At 39.4% G+C, this 22,184-nt stretch overlaps 1 protein-coding gene across 6 annotated transcripts in view; it reads right to left on the bottom strand.

The window, feature by feature from the left end:
• Positions 1-22,184, bottom strand: part of DENND1A (DENN domain containing 1A) — a 405,631-nt gene that overhangs the window by 254,080 nt on the left and 129,367 nt on the right. For all 6 annotated transcript variants that reach the window (XM_081150732.1, XM_081150734.1, XM_081150736.1 and 3 more), the window contains one exon: positions 21,759-21,878. In XM_081150732.1, the coding sequence (XP_081006858.1) occupies positions 21,759-21,878 (120 nt within the window). The remainder of the gene's footprint in view (positions 1-21,758; positions 21,879-22,184) is intronic.

Here is a 22,184-nt window from a genome sequence, read left to right as displayed (position 1 = left end):
CTCTGAAATCAATAAAGATATATTTAAAAAACAACAACAAAACATAAAATTATAAAAACTGCCAAAAGAAAACAGAGGAGAAAATACTTGTGGCCTTGAGTTAGGCAAAGAGTTCCTAGGTAACACACCAAATGCATGACCCATAAAAGAAAAGACAAAGATGTGTCAGACTTTATCAAAACTGAAACCTTTTCCTCTGTGAAAAACCACTGATAAGAGATTGAATGGAACAAGTCACAGACTGGGAGAAAATATCTGCAAATCACATATCTGACAAAAGGTTTATATTGAGAATATTTCAAGAATCCTTAAAACTCAACAATAAGGAAACTAACAAGCCAATTTTTTAAATGAGCAAAAGATTTAAACAGACAGTTTAGCAAAGATAATATACAGATGGCAAATAAGTGCATGAATAGATGCTCAAGATCACTGATCATTAGGGAAATACAAATTAAAACCATAATAGATCCCCAAAACACCTAACAGAATAGTTAAAATAAGAAAATAGTGAAAATACTAAATGCTGGTGAAGACGTGGAGCAACTGGAACTCTCATACATTGCTGGTAGAAATGCAAAATGATACAGCCACTTTGGGAAACAGGCAGTTTTGTGGAAAATTGAACATATACTCAGCATATGACCCACCAATCCCATTCTTACTGTTCACATAGCCAAGAGAAACAAAAACTTGTGTTCACACAAAAACCTATATACAAATGTTTACAACAACTTTATTCATAATCACAAAAACCAGAAACCACTCAACTGCCCTTCAATGGTGAATGGATAAACTGTGGTTGCACCCACACAATGGAACACCTACTCAACAATAAAAAGAAATAAATCACTGACACACACCACATGGATGAATCTCAAATGCATTTTGCGCTAAGGAGCCAGTTCTCAAAAGATACATAGCATATAATTACATTTTAGAAAAGGCAAAACTCTAGGGATGGACAAAAGATCAGTCATTGTCAGGGGTTGGGAACAGAAGGGTCTGACTACAAAGGGGCAGTATATGGGAATCTGGGGGAGTTACAGAACTGTTTGTATCTTGACTACGGTAGTGAATACATGACTCTGCATCTGTCAAAACTCATAAAACTATACATTGCAAAGAGTGAATTTTATTATAGGTAAACTTAAAAACAGAATTATAGTCATAGTATTGCTTGATTTTGAAAAAAATAGACTTGAATTTTTCTAATACACTTATTTGATTGAATTTGCTTAGGAATGCACGATCTGGAATCAGAAGAACCATGCCACTTTTTAGCTGTATCACTTTAGGCAAGCTACTAATATCTCCAGGCTTGTTTCTTCATCTGTACAATGGGGATCAAGTGCCCCCACATAAGATTATGAGGATTAAACGAGAGAAGGCATGGAAAGCACTCAGCAAATTGCAAGCATTTAATAAATCTGAGTTGTTATTAAAATTTTACGTGTATTTTAACAGGGTTTTTTTTTTAGGTTACGAAAATACAGGATGTTGCATTCACCCAGAACGACTCTAAGGTTATAATGTAACCCTGAAACCAATAGAAGTCAACTATTCAGAAGTTTAAAATACACAAATGACTAGCCATTTACAGTCATCTAATATCCTGTGCTTTCCTTGGCAGAGTGCAGTGTTCCAACTGATTGTTTAATTATATCTGCCTCCAGACGTAGAATCATGTGACAATGGGGGACGTGTGTGTCCTCTAATCACTGCACCCCGGTGCCGATAGTGGAGACTCGGCACCTATACACGCCCAATAGTCGGATAAGGGAGAAAGTACGGAACGGGGCAGCACAGAAGAGTACAAGGAGTATGGATTTTAGAGCCAGAGTTAGGTTCAAATACCGACAATACACGTTAATAACTAACATTAACTTACTGGTTGCTATTCTTCAAGGCTCTCTTTCCTCCTGTATAAAATGAAGATAACTTTTCCCTTGTAGAGCTGTTGTGAAGACTAAATGAAATAATGTATGTGAACGTACCAAACACTCAGTTCCCTAAACATCATGGGCTTCTACGATGACAAATTTCTGTCTTACTCCCTTACATTAGCACCTCCCAAGAGAAGGCTTGGGAACAACGCTTGGGAAAATTTAAATGAAAAAAAAGAAAAAGCCATATTAGATTACTACAAAGTAATGTCATATGTTATTAATTGATCCTCATAACAAGCTTTTGAAACGCTTATTATTGCCCTCATTATATAGATGGGGAAAGAGGTCCAGAAAAGCTAGGATATGCTCATGAGATGTAGCTGGAAAAAACACGAGCTGGGACTTGCAGAGTTTATATTCTGGGCTCTTTTCCCCTAAGAGAATCAAGTAACAAATCAAAGGACACATCCATCTAAAGGGCTCAGTGACCTTCCCAATATTAATGAAAATGAAAATGCTCCAGTTCCTACCATGACCATTCCTAGATGCTCCAAGCCTGCTCAACCCAAGGGGATGAGTAACTACCACCTGCAGAGCCACATTTGCCGAGTTTCAAACACTGTTTCACACAATACTTTGAGGTAGGTCCTTTTATCTGAATTTCAGAAATGGAAAAAACTCAGTTTCAAGAGGTTAGATGACTTAACAAAGACCATAAGCTAGCAGGCCATAAGTGGGGAGCAGGGAAGCGAACCCAAACTTGTCTTGGCTCCAAAGCTCCCGTTCTCGCTATACCACAGGGCTCAATTCCAGAAAACCTCCGGTGATTTTTAAATTCCCAGTCAAAAAAGCCAGCTTCATGATTTCCTCATTTCACCTTCACAGCATACATAGCACTCAGTATTTGCCTGAACTTCTAGAAATTATCCTTTCAAAACTGTGTGTTGAGATATGTTTCCTTTTAAGAAGTTTTTACTGTTGACCAAGAATTCTAAATTCCCAAAATAACATTTACATTCTAGAAATAACACTAAAGACAGACGGCACCTTCTCTACAAATGCACCCATAGCTGGACATGGAATTCGGATAAGAAATAAAATTCCCTATAATAACTATACACACTAATAGCAATTTTCTCTTAATTGAGGCTAACAGTACTGGTAAATGAAAAGGAGGTCTTCGGTAAATACTCGAGAACAATGACCTACACAAAGCTGTCTTGTGAGGTTGGAAGGGCTAACATTATCATTTCCACCTTACAGGAGACCCTGGGTCTCTGAGAGGAGTCTAGAGCAGTGATTTCCAACCTTCTTCATTTCATGGCACACATAAGCTAATTACTAAAATTCTGTGGCACACCAAAAAAATCTGTTATAGTTTTTGACAACCCGACAAAAAAAAAAAAGGGTTAATTTTGATTCAGTCACACCAGACAGATATTGTTGTGTTGGCCGTTGTCATTTTTTTTATTTGAAAATCTAAGGGAAAAGAGGTTAGTGTCCCTGACTAAAAAGTCAGGTATTACATGTTTTTAAAACTCTTGCTGCGCACCGGTGTGCTTGCCCTGGCACACCAGTTGAAAACTGCTGGTCTAGATGGAAGGTCTTTCCTCTCCTAATCCAGGGGTTCTTCTCTTACGATGACAGAATTCCAGACTAGGTCATGCTATCATGTTGCAAAGAAAAAGCCCTTTGCCCTCTGTCTTAGCTTGCCCATGGAGAGCTGCCAGAGAAAAGAAGATAACAGCACAGAGCCACTGTCCCTACCTAATTTAAAGAATGAACAAGGTTTCATAGTTAACATTTCATCAAAAGTAACAGAAATACTAAAAATCAACTGCAATTTAAAAAATTTTAAAATACTGCCATGCATTAGCAAGACTGCGCCAAAACTTCTGTAATCCCTCTGATCGTGCATCTCAAGCGCATTCATGGGAATAAGGAAAAATCTGTCTGAAAAACAGCCATAAAGTCCTAATGAGCTCACTGGAATTTAATAAGATGATTTGAATAAAAATGTAAAAGCCCAAAGATTATTTGAGCCCTGAGGGACTCTGACAACTATCTAGTCCGACCCCCTCAGGTTAGAGACGAGGTGGATGCGGGTCAGGAACCTCGTCCGGTGTCACCTGGGCCACTCGTGGTAGAGACAGAACGTGAACCTAGGTCCTAAAGCTAACCCTTCCTACATACTACAGTGCTGTCATTGAAGATCGCCTTAACTGATTAACTACTGATGCTATGAGGTTAATGATCTTAAAATTATAGAATGTCAATGTAATTTATTCAGTATTTTTAAGATAAACAAAAATTTCATGAAAGCCAATGAGGTGAGCTAAGGAAGTACAGTAGTTAATCCTGCCTTGGTTAAAATTATTACTATACTAGGTTAGAATTACTGTTGGCAACTAATATGGAAAACATATTAAAATATTTTAATTTAACCTTAAACTGAACTCAGTCCTGAAAGGGCAACTCACTATATAATTAAGTAGTTCAAATTAAATTTACTAAGAAAACCCAGTTGGGTTTGGAAAAAAACAACAGAAGCAAAGATTTCTGTATTTATTCCTTGATCTTTAAAAATAGTATTACACGACAACAGGTCTCTCCCTGTCCCACTTCCAAGAAGGAATTTCAAACTCCATGCTCTTCAAGCGACTTAGCAGCCATCAGCAGGACTTCAAAGGGGGCAGACAATGGATCTGTATAAATCATGTACAACTCCTATCTTTTGAAAATATTGAAAACAATACTCTTAAAACAAATATGCCTGAATTCCAAGTGAGGAAATGGACTGCCATGTGCTACCGTCACTGAAGTTTTGCCATTTATATTCTAAGTGTTTTATGTAACCAAAAACTAAAAAACAAAAAAAACACAAATATCTTTCTGGGAAACTTATATGAGAAAATTCTTTCAAAAGCCATTAAAAGAGTCCACCAGTTTAACAGTCTTGGCTGAGAAAACCTTCTAGAAGAACAAGAAACTAAAATAAGAGGAATAATATCCAGAATGTAAAGCACTGAACATATTAACATCAATCAGGGGACTCGTAACCAGTGTTTGTTAAAGAGGATTTCAAGATTAATAGCTAAAATGAAATTAAGTCTAATACATGTTTAAACTAATTTATACGTTTGTTTGTTACATTCACAGGATCTCAAAAACAGTCATAACTTACAGCCCTAAATGATTGTTTGCTGATTCTCCTTTTATGAAGCAAAAACTTGAAGATAAATAATCATCACAACACTGCACACTGCTGACATCTGGGCCAGATTACATCAAACACTGCCTTCCTGTTCAACACAGCGCAAGAGAATAAAAAATTTTTCCCAATTTAAACCTGTCCCTAGAGCCATAAAGAATGAAAAACTGCCGAGTCAACAGCTTCTGGGTTTATGCATGCGTGTGCATGTGTGTGTATGTGTGTGTGTGTGTGTGTGCGCGCGTGTGCGTGTGAAGGGGATGATGTTTTGTTTGCTTGATTGCTTTTCATTGTTTACTTCATACATTTGTAATACATCCATGTACTTTTCTCTTCCCCCTCACCATTCACTGGCTACGCAATGCTCTGAAAACTTGCAATCCAAATTATCAATGGAACAAGCCTCATATCCTAAAGTGCCAAAGGAATTGGCTACTGGTACAGAAACCATTTGAAGGACACCAGCAACTTTTGTTAAGGCAATTGTTTTATAGTTAAATGCCATTCAGAGCAACTTGAACTAGACTTTTCTGCTATCAAAGAGAGTAATTCACTGCGTTGCCTGGGATTTGGCTGGCAAGCCATCCTAATATTTATGGGGGGGAAACCTTCACCTTTGGCTAGCAAGTGCTACAAGAGCTTGAAATTGACCAAAGTAAGGAAAGTAAATGCCATGGAAAAGAATCTGGATTTGCTGTGGCTACTACTCAAATGACAGGACCTGCACTAATTTGTTGTAACACATTCTCGAGTATGTTTGTGCACAGATACATGTAAGAAAAGCTAAAAACATTCGGTGTGGCTTGTAGCTACACTGTAACATTCCAGCCTTCAACCGACCTAGAAATGTTTTCAGAAATAAAATCTGAAGAATATAGCCAGATGTCCTCCATAATCTCAAGAAATCTGTTCAACTGCTCTGATTTCTGTATTGCTTTTCCATTAGGAAAAGGTAGGAAAAGGACGACTTGTGGAGTTTTCAGAGCTGACTTAAAAGTTTCAAATAATTACCTTATAGACACTGGAGCAGGAAGTGCCGTGAGGGAGTAAACAGAGGAGGGAGAGAAAATAACAAGCAAACCTGGGCTTTGTTCTTAAGCCTCAGGAATCCTTATTTTCTTATTAAAAATGCATTTTAAAGCATTTATCTTTCCTCAGCTCTACAACATAGTTCCTATTCTGAATAAGGATAATCTTCAGGTATAATAAAACTAAGGGAGAAAGCTAGACTTTAAAGCATCCTGGAGTGACAAATTGAGAAAAGAAATGTGGTAACCCACAGAAAAATCTCAGTCCGACTTAGATATGACTTGTAGCTGAAAGTTATCTCAGGGTTTCAGGTCTCCCTCTTCTGAGATGAACTCATGCTATCTTTTAATGAGAGGCTCATATCTGCCTTTGATGTGTGAAAGACACTCCCAGCTGGAGGAGAGTACAAGAAAGATCTAAAATATTTGCTTCAGCTGCAAAGAGCTATTAATGAAAGTTTAGAAAATGAGGTAGCATTAGGGGGGAAATCTTTAGAGTAGAGATGACATACTCTCATCTTGTGAACTCTTAGGGGAAAATATTCCAGTAAAGTAAAATCTGACAAATAATCTTCCCTCCTCTACACACCAGACCTCTTCACCCTCCTCTGCCCGGTCCAGAGCACGTTCTTATGATCTCCTGGTCATGCAGGAGAGAGAAAAGGGGCTTCTCTCTTTTAATTTGCTATTCACATAAAACACCAAGGGTGAGACTCACATAATAAATACAGAGGTAATGAAATCCAATGGATTCATCAGCTCAAATGGGGTTGAATTTTAGAATTAATTCTTGTAAAACAAATTTCAAATGTGTTTAAGGATGGGAGCACTTACGGTAAAATCCTGAGTGAAAGGGAACTCTTAACACAAGTTCAAAGAAATTTCCATACTTCTCTGTACTACTTAATGTCCTGAGATTAGGATCCTGCTTTCTTAATCACCTATTTATATATCTAAATATATTTTCTAACAATCTAATCTACTTTTAGTACTCTTCTGTACTCTAGGTACTGAAAACAATCACTAAACAATTTCCATAGGCTATTCAAGACTTTTTATTTGGAGCTTGGGACTTAAAATCACTCTTAGCTGGTCTACAGAGTAACTACATTCCCTGAATAAGCAGGGAGAGTCGTAGAGGCAGCAAATTTATGAGACCTTCTCTCATGACAGAGAGTAAGAGAAAATAACATGATAAAAACAGTAAGTTCCTTTCTGAAAAAACATTCTATGTTGCTCACTCCTACATTAGGTGTTTTATATAACACTTTTACCTGCATGTTAACGACTTACCAAGTGGGTCCCATTATCTTTATTTTGCAGGTGTGGTAAATGAAGATCAGAAAAGTCAAGTAGTGGGATTTATTACTGGGGCAGTAAGTCGGAATTTGAACCTAGTTCTGACTAAACCTAAAAGATCTGTTTTAGAACTTTAGGTAATTAAATATGAGAACATCATGTACCTTCTGTGGGAGGAATAAATGCTCTAAGGGTGTTGAGGAAGGGAAATTAATTGAGTGTGTATAAACAGGCAAATATTGGGACTGGGAAATAAGTTATTTCACCAATTATTCAACAAAGGCCTATGGAGCACCTACTACAGATGAGGTACTCTTACATTGACCTCGCTTAATTACAGCTGAGCTCCTGTAAAGTCTCCAGGAAATTTGATAATTTCTCTTTCCAGACTTTCCATATTCCTAGGCCTATGTGCCACGGATTCCTAGGCCAATGTGACATTCCTCTTTTCTCTTCACACATGCCTGGTTGAAATCACGCCAAACCTCAGCAGCTTTAGAAGTGATAAGTTTGCTAGAGTGTTTATGTTAAAAATAACAATTTCAACAGCATAACTGGAAGTAAATATTATATTCCAACAGCCAAAATTTAACAAATGCTTAAGTAGAAAGAGATATGGGCTGATATGATAGTATTTCTCAGGATGACAATCTATAACTAAGCTTCCCTACCCACCATCAACATGTCACATAAAAATAAGCAAACTTTGTAAGCCGAATACCTGCTTCCTGTTTGTACTTGGATTAAGTTCTTCATTTCCCAAAATATTCTATTGGCCTCCCCATCTTTAAATTCAGATAATGTAGTCTTTGGATTAAAGACAAGAACCAGAACCAGGGAAAATATTAGTTTCTAGTCTCAATTACTATGCTGGTTTGCAGAGGCAGCAAATCATTTAAGGCCTTTTCCTACGATTCCTTTTTATAGAGAGCAGGGGAGAAGAAACTGTTAAACCTTCTCATGCCTCAGTTTCCTCAATAAGTAAAATGAAGAGAGATCCCTGCTGCCCCTTCAGCTTGGTAGAAACTAAAATTTGTTAAATAAAACTCCAGAGTGAGTGGGTGCTGAGTACCATCTCCCAAAAAACAGTAATTCCCCATTTGAGTTGGGGTACTTATTCTAAATTTGAGCGATGCAACATGGGTGAAAAGGTTAAATCAAGGGTTTAGAGGGAAGAAAGGAAAAGGCCAGGATCATCAACAAAAAAGAAGTGGCAGCTGTTTTCTCTTCTCCTTATATTGAGCGATAATTCTGCATTGTCTCTCCCAGCCAGGAACCCTAGGGAGACGGGTCCGACTCCGGCCAGAGTTGCTCTGAGTTGAAGGGCCATCGCAGTGCTCTGGAGTTCAGTCTCCCTTGCACATACACAAACACAAGCACACAGCACCCCAACGCTGTTTGTCCCCTCGGCCTCACAGCCCTGCCAGTTGGCAAACCCAAGCCAGGAAGTTGTCAATTCCAATTGCGTTTAAGGCCATGTAGTCCTATTAAAGAAGCCTTGCTGGTTAAGGGGTGTCCTCTGTTTCCAAAGCAGGGGAAAACAAAAAAAAAGAAAATGGGGAAAAAGGGCTCTGCTTGGATTGAAGCTGGCAACTCACTGACTAGCGTTTTCAAGGAGCTATGAATGAGTTTAACAAAGGAGGTCTGTGGCTAGTTTCTGGCTGAAGTCCATGTCAACAGTTTTTAAGGTCACAGGCCACACTAACTAACATTTATTCCCAGCAGACCCTGTTCTAAACACAAGCTGTAAGTAGTACAAATTTGGAATTTTTCTGTAATCCCCTGAGATATTCCTGATCTTTCCACATGTTTCTGCTCAATTAAAAACAATTCTCACTTTGCACCACCAGAGAGGCCGTGCTCAGCAATCTCAGTCCATCCTTAGGGTAGATGAACAAAAACCTGGCAATTCAAAGGGCTCGAGTGGAGAAGGGAGGAATTCAGCTGGATCACACTGAAAAGTGCAGACAGCTCCCCAGGGGCTCGGTTTGTGAAAGCATAAAACGGGTTATGACAGAGATCCTGAGGCCATAAAAAGCAGGTTTTGAGGCAGCACTGGGAATAGGTTCCTAGTCTTTTCACAAACAAGACCAAAATTTCTGAGAAAATTATAAGGTCAACCAGGTGAGTGGGGAACAGTGATAATCTATGAGACAGATGCTAAATACCCCACTGTGAAATTAATACTCAATTCAGATGAACTCTTACTTTCAAAGTTTCTGAAGTTAAGAGGCTTCCTGAAATTCGTCTGAAATTTTAATAAAGCCTTTTTCTCCCTGAAAAGCTGTTTTTACACCAAATGTACATTTATTAACTGATGGTATTTTTAAATCTTGCAAGGCAACATGGGAATAATTACTTTGGATTGAGCACCAAAAATCTTCCTTAATCATGGGAAGTATTTTCTATTTTATGAAAGGGGACACTGGGGCTTAGAAAGGTGACTTATCTTGCTTACAGCTAGTAAGTGGTAGATTTAAAATTTGAACATAAGTCTGATTCCAGAGCTCAAGTCCATTCCACAAATTCAGGGGGAGACAACACACACTAGAGTATCAGTCATCATTTTGGTGGTTGAAGCACTACCATTTGTGGTATTCTATATTTGGAATCATGTGCTATATGAGGGTAGTTACAATTTTTCCAAATTAAAAAATATGTAAACTGTGGTGCAGTGAATACCTGGATTGAGCTCACGGGATAAAATTACAGGAAGAACCATGAAAAGTGTTTGCTATAGTAATAAACATAATTCTTGGTCCTTTCTACTATTTGTGTTGATAAACAATCAGTAATTGATGGCAAAAGGCTGGAATTTAAAGCAACTTTGACTAAGTCAGGCAATATAAAGCAATTTTCTTCTAATATATTCTCAAATAAATTTTAACTTCTTAAAAAAAATTATAGGAAGAACTACTTCATTACAGACACACAAATAAGAAAATCAAATACACTCATGATCCCATTACCTAGCTGTTTACATTGTTAATACTTTGGTATCCAATCACCCAGGTGTTTTGTATGTTGTTTTTTTAAATAAATTTCTTACAAAATAGAGATCATATTGTATACAAAATTTGTCTTTTGTTTTTTTGCATAACATTGTCCAAGATGTTTTTCATGTCATTAAATAATCACCAAAAACATAATTTTAATGGCTACATGGTATTTAATTAAATTTAGCTATCCCCCCTTCATAAATTATTTCTAACTTGACATTCAATATACTAGAATAAACATCTTCATCTATGTATCTGTACGCATATCTGTGAGTTTCCCATAAAATAGATTCCCAAAAGTGGAAATCATTTTAAGGATTTTGAAGATAAACTGCCAGAAGATAAATTGAAGATAAATTGAAGATAAATTTAAGGATTTTGAAGATAAACTGTTTTCCAGGAATGTTGGACCATTTTACACCCTGACCAACAGAGTATAAGTGCCCACCTCATGGCGACCAAGTGTCATCTTCAAGTTGATGTGACCAGGCTCATGCAGACTTGGTCACGTACATGCCCACACAAAGCACATCTGCGATAATGACAGGTATATGTTGCAACTGTCTATCCTCCTATTAATAACTCCGGCGCACTGTGTAATGCTGTAAGGCGCCGATGACTATCATACCATGATCCTTTGCCTATATTATCTCTAATCCTCAACAAAAAAGTAGATATGAGAAAATTAAGGCTCAAAAAGGAGAAATGGAGCATCCAAAAGCACACTTGTACATCAGTAGGACTAGAACCCAAGCACTGCTCTGACTCCAGACCATGCTCTTTAGACTGTGCTGCACTGAAGCTCATTTCAGGGATGATCAACTGTCCTCTCACAAGCCCAGGGACTGCCTGTTTCTCCAGCGAAGCCTCTTCAGACAATGAGGCCAGATTAACCTTTGGGGAAGTAAAGAAGGACAATACCTGAACTCACAGGCTGTGAGGAGGGAGACGAGTATGCTGGGTGTCTTCAAAGAGCAAGGAGTAGGGGCAGTGGTGTGGAGCACAGGAATGCTCACCCAAGCTGGCAGACAGTAAAATGGCATATCTGTCCCTTCAGAAAACAATTTGGCATTATCCAATAAAGCTGAAGATATACATACTCCATACATAACTACCCACGTTCCCAGGCTTATACCCTGAAGAACCTAGTGCCTATGTGCACAAGGATACCTATCCAAGACAGTTCATAAAAGCCATATACTGGAAACAGCCCAAATGGCCACCTACAGTTGAATGCATGAACAGAAACATGGTCATACAATACAGAGCTCTATACTGCAAAGAAAACAAACTAAAATTATAAGCAACAGCAGGGATGAAGTTCAAAAGTTAAGCAAAAGAAAACTAAAAATAACAATTCTAAATCATAGAATTCAATTCATGCAGAGTTCAAAACCAGACAAAACTACACCATATTATTTAGGGATACACACATAGGCAAAAAAAAATTATAGTGGGGTGGAGAGTTCTTAACTTACATGATGATTACATGGGTATCTGCCACATAATCATTTGTGTGTATTACTGTGTGTGCATGGGTGTGCATATTTATAAATATATACACACACACACTTGTATATGTGTGTGTAATTAAACTTAATGTACTTTTCTGTTCACAGGTTATATTTCACAATTTACAACAGGAAGGCACAGAACTATAATTAAACATTTACACAGTAGATACAATACAAAGAACTTTATCAAGCACTCATTGTTTACTTAATTTTTACAACAATATTCTGAATTAGTATTATCCTCAATTTAGCATTGAAGTACTGAGACAAAGAAGAATGACGGTCAGACAAAACCTTATTATACATCCAATTTTAAGATTTAAAAAATCAAATATAGCATCAATGTTCTTTCCATTACAACACAAGTACTGAATCTGAGGAAAGGACAAGTTCGGTGAATCCCACTATATAAAAGTTAAACTACCTCCTCAAATAAAAGGATTTAGAATTATAGTCCCTGGGGAATTTTAATAAAGACTAAAAAAAGATATAAAAACAAGTATTGTTTCCAGTGGTCAGGAAACAATGATTATCTTTACTTAATGAGGATGATCAATATTTAGGATATTTTCATATACTAATAAAAAAGAAAAAGTACATAAATTTTTTAAAATTGGCATCCAAAATTACTATTTTTTACAAAGTTGACAGTAAAAATCCTAACTCAGTAGAAAACCGGACACTAGCAAATACACTTTTTTAGAGCCATTTAAGTTGGAGTTGTTTTTGTTTGCAGTGGCTTTTTGTGTTTTATCCCCCCCAAAACATCTTGCTTTCCTATGAGACTAGAATTTTTTTTTTTATAAAAGGAAACCAGTCATTAAGAGCTCAGGCAAAAAAACTACAGGACACTGAATTTCACCCAACTTCTTTTTCCACCACACTTTTAAATAAGTTTTTTTTAAGATGTCAAGTTTTTTAGAGCCAAGCATTTTTTGCTGCATTTTGGGCTCATTAATACACATAAAGAGCTAGTTAAAATACCAAGACTGAATAAGTGAACAATGGGACAAATTAACCCACATACAAAGCTCCACCCACTTCACTTCAGAGACATCTGAAAGAATGAATTAGAAACCATAAACGATGCCTCTTAGAATTAACTTTGTGATAAATATTGCTTTGTATTATAGATAAAGGATTAAAAATCTCCATAGGGGCAGTCTAACACTTGTGAGCCGAATCAAAGGACAACAGTTGCCCTTGGTTTTGCTGAAGATTTCTGGTACTTTCATGTCCTGTGAATGGGAAATGAAAACCTATTCCATTTCTGTTGCATACTATAATGTGGAATTTAATTTTATCTACAAGATTAAAAATTTCCTAAATTTCTACATAAAATGTTAAGATATGAGTAATTTTTAATTCAGAATATAATATATTCAAAAAAACAAAATTTATATTGCTATCTAACTTTAAAAGTATTCCCTTTATGCTACATCATTTTTTGCAAATTCCAACACAACTCATGCTAATAAAAAGGATTACTTACTTTGAAGATGTAAATGTACAAAGTGAAATATGGAAAAGTAAACTAAGTACATTATTTACAACTTGATGTAACTATGACTTTTTCTACTATTTCCATACTTTTATTTTCAATGTCTTCAGAAGTTAATACCTATTCTTCATTGTCAGGAATCGGGCAATAGTGCATAAGTTAAGATAAAAAGGAGTTGAGGTTTGTTTGTTTTTTAAACAAAAATATTAAAGTAATTAGCTGAATGGCAAATTCACTACAACAAATGTATTTTTAAAAAGAATATAAGTCTTAGCAAGAAATAATTTTTCAGATACCTATGAGCTTTTCCCCTCATAAATCAGTCTCCCACAAATAAATTATACAGTCAAAAACGTCCTCAGGAAAGGACATTTAATGATATGTAAAGATGCTTACAATACAGTATGTGAAAAGCTAGACACAAAACTATACCTACGGCGGGGTCCCTAGTCATTACTGGAGTCATGGGATGACAGACTGCTTTCCTTAGTCTTCTGCAGTTTTCTAAATTCCTCTAATGAGGAAGTATATCTTCATAATCTCAAAAATTAACATCTGAAAAATAAGTGGCTCATAATTGATTGCTAGACTTGTGGCTCTTCAAACTTCAGGTGGCATGATGATTTCTGTATCGACTGTAAAGAGGTACACTATTGCCTCAGTCTCCTGGAGCCTCTCTCAATGAGGGAGAAATGTTAGGCTTCCCACTGCTACTAAAACTGATCACTGGGAGGGCCAGACAACCTACATTCAGACTCCTCTTTGTATTCACAAATCTATCTTGCTTTTAAAATAAGAGTGTAGCTCAGATCCAAAGGGCAATTTTAGGTGTGAAGCATATTGAGTTATTTTCCTTTCGACCTCCTGCCCAGTGAAAAGCGAAGATAAGGCTCAAATAAATCCTTCTGCTGGTTGCTGCTGTTGTAGGAAAGTGGTTTGCTTGCAGGGAGGTCCAAGAATAACTGTTGACACTCAAACTCAACCAAAAAGCACCCAATGCCTCTCCTGTAGAACGTTTTTCCATCTCCCCAAAAGGGTCCCTCATGTGGAATTCTTAAGACTCTTTCAGAAGGCAGGCTCAGTTTTACTGGTTTTCCATTCAAACACACTCTGCATCAGATTTAAACAAAACTGATCGTTTCCTTTACTTTCTAATCATATGGCTGGATTGTTCACATAGACTGCAGTGATGCTGGCCAAGAGGGAATGTGACTCCTTGATGCTAAATGGCACTTACTGAGTCTTGAAAAACCTTAGTCCCAGGTGGTCTTGGGCTTATTCTCTGGAGCTGGAAGGATCACTGTCATGTCCTGGACAAAACTCTGGACTGGGGGTTAGAAGACTGCAATTAACCAGCTAAAGAACATAGGATAAAAACCTTCCATCTTCTGGTCCCATTTTCATCATTTATAAAATGAAGGTGGCTGTCATATATTATTTCTAAGAGTCCTTTAAGCTCACATCTGAGATCACTGTGCAACGGCAAACTACCCATCCTGGCTCTTTTAACTAAATATATGTAGAGATGAACAAACTTTGGAAACTTGTGAAGGTTGCTTTCGTGGCAAGAAAATAAAATTTGAAGTTGTGAAAAAGCCAAAAGAAAGGTGCTGGAAATAAGTCCAAAGCAGTTGAGAGTAGGAGCTTTGGGTTGAATTTTTTTGGTTCAAAACCAAGTTCCTTCAATTCCTCCTGGTGAGATCTTGAGCAAGTCACTGTATCTCTCTCAGTCTCAACCCCTTTATCTTTACAATGGAGATAATTTCATAAGGTTGTACTAAGAATAAGTCAGAAGTATGTAAATCACCTGGCATATTAAATAAATGCTAATTCCCCCCTTACCTTCCACATCCTCTGTTGTGAGTTGTCCTGACTTAGTCTATCCATCTACGAAATGGTATAACATTAGCCATCTTGTTGCTAGAGGTAACAAGATGAGTGAGGTATGGGGAAAACAAAACAAAACAAAACTACCTTCCTGGGGGTCCAGGGCACTTTCATGTTGTTGCCCTGGACTAAGTAAGCTTCATAAGCATTAAGACCAGGAAGTGCTCTGCTTTCAAAACAAAGCGAGAAAATACCAAGTCTTATTCTTGTAATGTCTAACTCATTCAGTCTCAAAACGGAAATTTTCTTTTAGCCGAAGTCTTGGTGTTTCAAGTACCCACAACCTTGGGCTCAGGTTGCGTGAGGGAAGGCTGAGCCAGGCTGGTTACCTTGGAAAAGGACCAGAAGAGACAAGAAGCTTCCTTCCATGGCGACAGCCCTGCACTGGCTGCTGGTGCATGCAGAAGACATGTCTGTCTTTCTAACTGCCCAGCTTCCCAGCCCTCAACTAGCAGGCCACCGGGACAGCGAGGGCAGTTTTATTTATTTCCCTTTCTTCTCTTCAAAGGTGATTTTCTCTAAACAGCACAGCTTGTTGCTGTTGCTGAGTTGTGGCTCCCCAGAGGATTATACATTTCTAAGCATGAAGGCATCTATGTAACAATAAAACATGCAACATACCCCAACCGCTTCATTTTTTTTTTAATTAAGGGGGAAAAAGTTCTAACCTCCCACAAAGTGATGTTTCTGATGAGCACATCCCTCCCCAGCCCCTGCCCCATGAAAGCCTTTCAAAATACGGAGGGTCTCAGAAAGGGCCGTGGGCCTAGTAGAGCAGAGCCTCCACAGGCCCTGCCCCAAGGGTTCGGCTTCCAACAGAAGCCACGTGCCAGCACCCGCATGGGTGGAATTATAATCTGCCACAGCAATCGGGCCTCTTTCCAGCTACTATCCAGAAAACAACATTGTACCCATTGTATTTTTAAGGGGAGGAATTAAAAAGAAATCAAACAGCTCCAGAGAGATGGAAACACTTGAAGAGCAGAGGAAAGTGTTCTGCTAAGTGGTAGAAAGATCCAGGTTTCCCAAGTGGCAGTTAAGGCACTGGGAAGAAAGGCCAATTTCTCCCCAAGGAGCCCCAAGCTTTGATGCTCAAACTGCCCTTGCACATCAGGCTGTGCATTTTTGCATAGCCGGGTACCCTCAGGCAAGACAACTATAAATAGCTTAAAACAAGAATAGGAGATTCCATCTGTTTCTGGAATATTTCAGCAGCACCTGCTCTCAAGGTAAAAATCTGGGAGCTGTCCCCACAGCCCTCCTTCCCAACTGCCTTCCCCATCCCCCATACACTTATTTTAAACTAAAGCAGATAACACACAATCCAAAAGGGCTTCTGCCACCACACCTGCCTAAGGAAAGAGTCCTTTGATTTTTCTCCTGAATGCTATGTGTTTTAAAAATACTGGAACAGTTAGAGAGAGAAGCCAAAGTTTTAAAAACCAGACTCTTACTACTTTAGCTTCTTTTTCTCGCTGAGAACTGAGCTTTTCTGTGTTTATAGTAGAAATGAGTACAATGTGGATGAAAAAAGATGCAATAGTTCTTACTGCCATTAAGTTAGAAAGTGTTCCAGAAGGAAGATGGTTCTTACTTAACACAATTAATGTTTAAACACAAGCCCATATGCCAGCTTGCATGGAAAGAAGGACAATTACTCCCCAACAAGGGCCTAGGAACATATTTCATTAAGTTATAGTTTTAAAACAAAACCAAAAAAAAACACCACACACTGAAGTTGAGGCTTGAAAATTCCAACCTGAATCAAGGTGCTACTCCCACAGCGATGTGCAGCATCCCTTCTAAAACCAGAAACCCCAAGCACGTTTGACAGCAATTTCATGTACACAGAGCCACTTTACCCGTGGTCTACAAACATTAGTATTCCTAATGTCTGACCCAAACCATCCGATGGCACTCCTTTTGCTATGGGGAAAATCCAAAATCTTGAGCATGTCTTTCACAATCCGGCCCCAGGACCTTTACAGCATCATCTCGTGCTACTGTCCTCTCATCAGATTCTCATTATTCTTTCATCTTGCTCTGCCTTTCATTTCTCTGGGCCTGTGCACACCAGTTCTCCCCTCTCAAGAGCTTTCCTGCTACTGTCCCCCAGGCAAACCCCCACTGACTTTGTAAGACCCAGTTTAACTGGAAACCATCAGCAACACTTTCCCTGAGTCTCCAAGCCAGAGATGGGCACTGCCTAATCTGTGACCCCACTGAACCTTGCACATACATATTTTTTTCAAATAGCACTTATCACGTTATATTTTAATTAATTGTTTACATAGTCCCTTCCCAAAGACTGAGGGCTCCTGAGACAGTAAGGGTAGAAGTGAAACGGGAGGTGGGTATCAAAATCAGAGGTGGCCTGGGAAAAGTGTACCTGGAAGCATATTCACTTTTAAATTTGGTCAAGGACAAAACATATAGTTTTCAGTGCATCACACCAGGTCCAGGAAGTTCAGCTCATTGAAATCTGGGGTGAACATGACATCTGAAAGGTCCTCATCACATGGGGAGCCAGGGCTAGACCTTTATGTCTATTTTAAGGGACCCTGAGGTAAATAAATGCCTAAGACCAAGTGTTACACATTGCTCATTCCTGATACATACGAGATACTAACTGAATAAAAATTTTAAATGTTAAACAAAATCTTTAGATACTGTCTTGATCTGTATTCAAAAGGAAAAAACTGAAGAACACAAATATTTTTAAAATTCCTTTATAAAGAGTAAAGGCGCATTATTATTATATGACATATCTCCCATACTCCCCCCCCCCCCCAAACAACATGGTTATGGCTCTGGACTCTTATGCTCTTGATGAGTATCTGTCTTTTAGGCAAACCAGAAGCCACAATAAAATTCTGGTTCTAGGTCACTTTGTTTTATATTTGAAAGATTCCGAGGTAATGCTTACCACATCAGACACAGACGGTACTGTCTGGAAATGCTAAAATGCTCTCTCACATTCCTGGGTTTATAATAAGAACAACTAACTTAACCCATAGCTACTGTTCTCCTAGCTGGTGTTTTTAATTCAGTATTAAGTACCATCCAGCAACTAGTTAAATAATATTATGATGACTCTCAATGAAAATTAAGATGCTTTAATAGAAAAAAATTAGTTAACCATGGGATGAAAAAGAAAAAGAAACAGAAACACCACCTTCCACTGTAGGCTCTAATACTAAGGGTCTCGTCCTTTCTGGATGCCGGGCCTGTCACTTCACACTAGATCGTCACTGTGAGAGTCAACAGTTCACTTCTTAGAGCTAACATGAAATGAGTTTGATAAAATGAACCATGCTTCTGCGAATAACTATTTTTCACATTTTCTCTTTAAACTAGTGTCCCATGAGGCCCGTCCTCTAACTCAGAGCCTTTGGTGCCCTGTTCTTCCATTTGAGTGGAATACACCTCCCAGGCTCTGAAAGCCATGTACACACTACCTTGACCAAGCATTACGCTAAGGGCTGGAGATACAAAGTGGCCTAACGCAAGTCTTTAGCCCTAAAGAGTTCTGTCCAAAAGGAGAAGCACAAAAGATGAACAAGGCTCAGGCATACAAATGAAGCACGCAAAGCATCTGGGTGCACCGAGGAGGGGACAGTTACCTCTGCCTGGGGAAGGCTGCCTGGAGGGCTGTGCTGAGCCAGGGAGAAGCAGTAAGTGTGTGAAGGCAGAAGGGTCCAGCGGCTCCTACGTACCAGGAAGCACATGAGCTTAGGAGAGCAGTCAGGGAGGAAGGGGTCCTAAGAAGCTAGGATCAATGGAGGCTATATATACACAAGCTACATCCCTCATAAGACAACAAGGAAAGCAAGAGTAGAGGTGGCTTATGAGCAGACTTGAGCTAGAGCACTGGGCACACTAAGAATGGTGACTGGACCTCAAGGCACAGGTTAACTTAAGGGAAAGCACCTAAAAAAGGCAAAGAGACTAAGCAGCAAAAGAAGACAATGCAAGTAATGTAAACAGGACCCAATCACGCTTGTGTTCTCTTGGCAGACCTCTCCACTCTCCGTTGGACATATCACCAGCCAGTCATCCAGGGTCTACGTAACAGTAGGCCCTTCCTTCCATTCGTTTCTCACCTCAGCAACATTCCCAAACCAAACACAGGGAAAGTGCCACTGTGTGTGCCCTTGATATGTGCACAAGCTGGATGAGATAAAAAGTGAGACTTCCACCCCAACCCATGTTCAATACCCATGAAATAATATCCCAGAATTCACACAGTACTCTTTACCACCACAGTCACTATTCTCTGGCACTGGACTAGCAATAGTAAGAAGACAGTAGGCCATGGGTCATTCTACGTATTTTATACAGCATACTATAGTGTGATCATCTACCTCCCCTGCTAGTCTTGGGAACTTCTCAAGGGCAGGGACTAGCTAATAGTAGGCACTCAATTAAGGGCTAACAAACAAATGAATTAACCCACCAAATTTTTTCCCACAGTTCCAAGCTAGTATAACAGAAAACATACCAACTGCTGCTATTTTTCATTCTAAATGACAACAGCATGAAGGATATTCAAGGAGCTTCTCACAAGCATGAAGTCCATGGCCCTCCATATAAACATACAAAGTCAAATGCTAGAATCAGAGGAGAGCCATTTTTAATTTACATTTTTAAATAAATAGTTTTCTACTCCCAGAAATTTGTTGGGTGAATATGATAGTGCCAGTTCAGAGTCATCTCCCCAACACACACACACACACACACACACACACACACAAACCCAGCTTTGAAAGGAAGAAACATCATAACTCAAAATATTCAGGGGGGGAAAAAACCTTTCTGCAAAACTTCAAGAACTTGGTTTAAACCCTCATCTCCTCTAAATGACCACAGAAATATGCAGTGTCCTGGCCAAGGATGAAATATAACATTAGGTAAAAATGGAAGAGAAAATTTTCTTTAAAAAGACCATCATTACTAAATCAAAAAGTAAATAAAAGTAAGAGTCTAATGCTCTGGGCAGGCAAGCCTTGGGCCCGGGCTACTGAGGCATGCTTGGGAACAGATGTACACATCATCCGGCAAAGCAGTGGACTGTGCTCCCCTCCCAAGGTCTTTCCACACTTGCTCCCAGTGCCCCAATTACCGATGCTATGCTTGATGAAGAAGAGTTAATTTTGCTGATTAAAAAAATAATAATAGCCTGGCCGGGCGTGGCTCTGTGGTTGAGCGTCGACCTAGGATCCAGGTGATCGGGGTTCCATTCCCGGTCAGGGCACATGCCCAGGTTGCGGGCTGCAGCCGATCAATGACTCTCTCATCATTGATGTTTCTATCTCTCTCCCTCTCCTTTCTTCTCTCAGAAATCAATAAAGATATATTTAAATAATAATAATAATAATAATAATAATAATAATAATAATAATATTTGTGTAGAGAAGCACACAAGTCGCAGTCCGGACTGACAGTGATTGAGCAACAGCACTCCAAAAGTCAGCCCTCTCCCCCGTGGTGTGAGGGGGTGTGCTTGAGGGGCGGGCCTTTTCTCGGTGAGGAGAAGAAAGTGCAGAGACGAACACACCAGAGAACAACTCTTTCTGGAATTCACAGAGGTCTGGCCTTTTATCCCCAAGACTGGGGACCCGGGTTTTGTCAGGGGCGCCTCCCCGCCGTCCTGCCCTGGGCCGCTCCACATGAGCAGAGAGAGACAGGAGGCAGGCCCCTCTGACACCTACTTAACCAGGGCAGATGGAGAGGAGAGTGTGTGGATGCCTTTACTCCCCCTCAGGGGGCGCCCAGCAGGAGCCCACAGAGCCAGCAACTCCACAATCAGATTTCCACACATCCTCCCACCACAGAACAGCCTCACCACTCAGGCAGGAGGAAGCGGAGCATTAAGCAAGTGTGGCTCTGGTGGATGAGGGGTTTTAGAAGACCTAAAGAAGCCTTCTTACAGGATTTGGCTCTTTTTTCAAACCTCTCCAGAGGTAGCCAAATTGGGAAACAGCCACTCACTCACTCATTGACCCAAAGGGGGCAAGGGTGTTACTTTGAGGAGAACACAATCAGTGTCTGTGAGACGTCCTGAGCCACAGACACATACTTTATTAATAATCTTACATACACAAAATGTCCAAGGGAAAGCCGAACAGGCTAACTTCTGACAGCTCCAGATAACAGCAGGAGGAAATGAAGCCATGCTGGCTCTCGGCTCCACACTCCACAGAAGCCACGGTCCCTTTCCCACCCCAGGGATGCGATACAAATAAATAAATACAATTATCTGCAGGACTTAAAGTGCAAGGACAACACTGTCAAGTCCTTCTCCCCGAGTGCAGTGACTTGTGGGAAACAGATAGGAAAATTAAAAGAGCAGCTGGAGAATTTAATTGCAGAGGAGCCGGCGAGCACGGACACTGTGAAGAACTGGCCGACGGCAAGCCCCCTCCCTTACCTTAGGATGCAGAAGCAGCTCCTGGCCCCCGAAGATAAGCGGCAGAACCCAAATCTCTGTTTGCTGTCAATGTCAGTGAGCACGAACGTGAAGTTCTGGCCAACTTGGCTAACTGTGCGGCTGCGGCAAAGACAGAACAAAGGGGAAAATGAATCTCAGTTTCTCAATAAAGTATCTAATCGTGACAAGTCATTGAACCTGTAACATTTCCTCTCTCAGTGGAACTCTTTATAAATGAACTGAAAATTTACACACTTCAAGGAAACAGATAAAAAAAGGCAGCAAGCAGCACGTTCTGGTGAGCAATTCATCGCCACACCTTCTCCTCCTTACCCGGTTCAGGCAGGTAGCGGTTAATCATCCCATCAGTCCTGAAAGGTACATTCCATTAACCTCATTTTATAGATGAGGAAATGTTTTAAAATC

The sequence above is a fragment of the Miniopterus schreibersii genome, assembly GCF_964146895.1.
Source record: "Miniopterus schreibersii genome assembly, chromosome: 11".
Classification (NCBI taxonomy): Eukaryota; Metazoa; Chordata; class Mammalia; order Chiroptera; family Miniopteridae; genus Miniopterus; species Miniopterus schreibersii.
The sequence above is the reverse complement of the archived record's forward strand: the minus strand, read 5'-3'. Positions and strand labels throughout refer to the sequence as shown.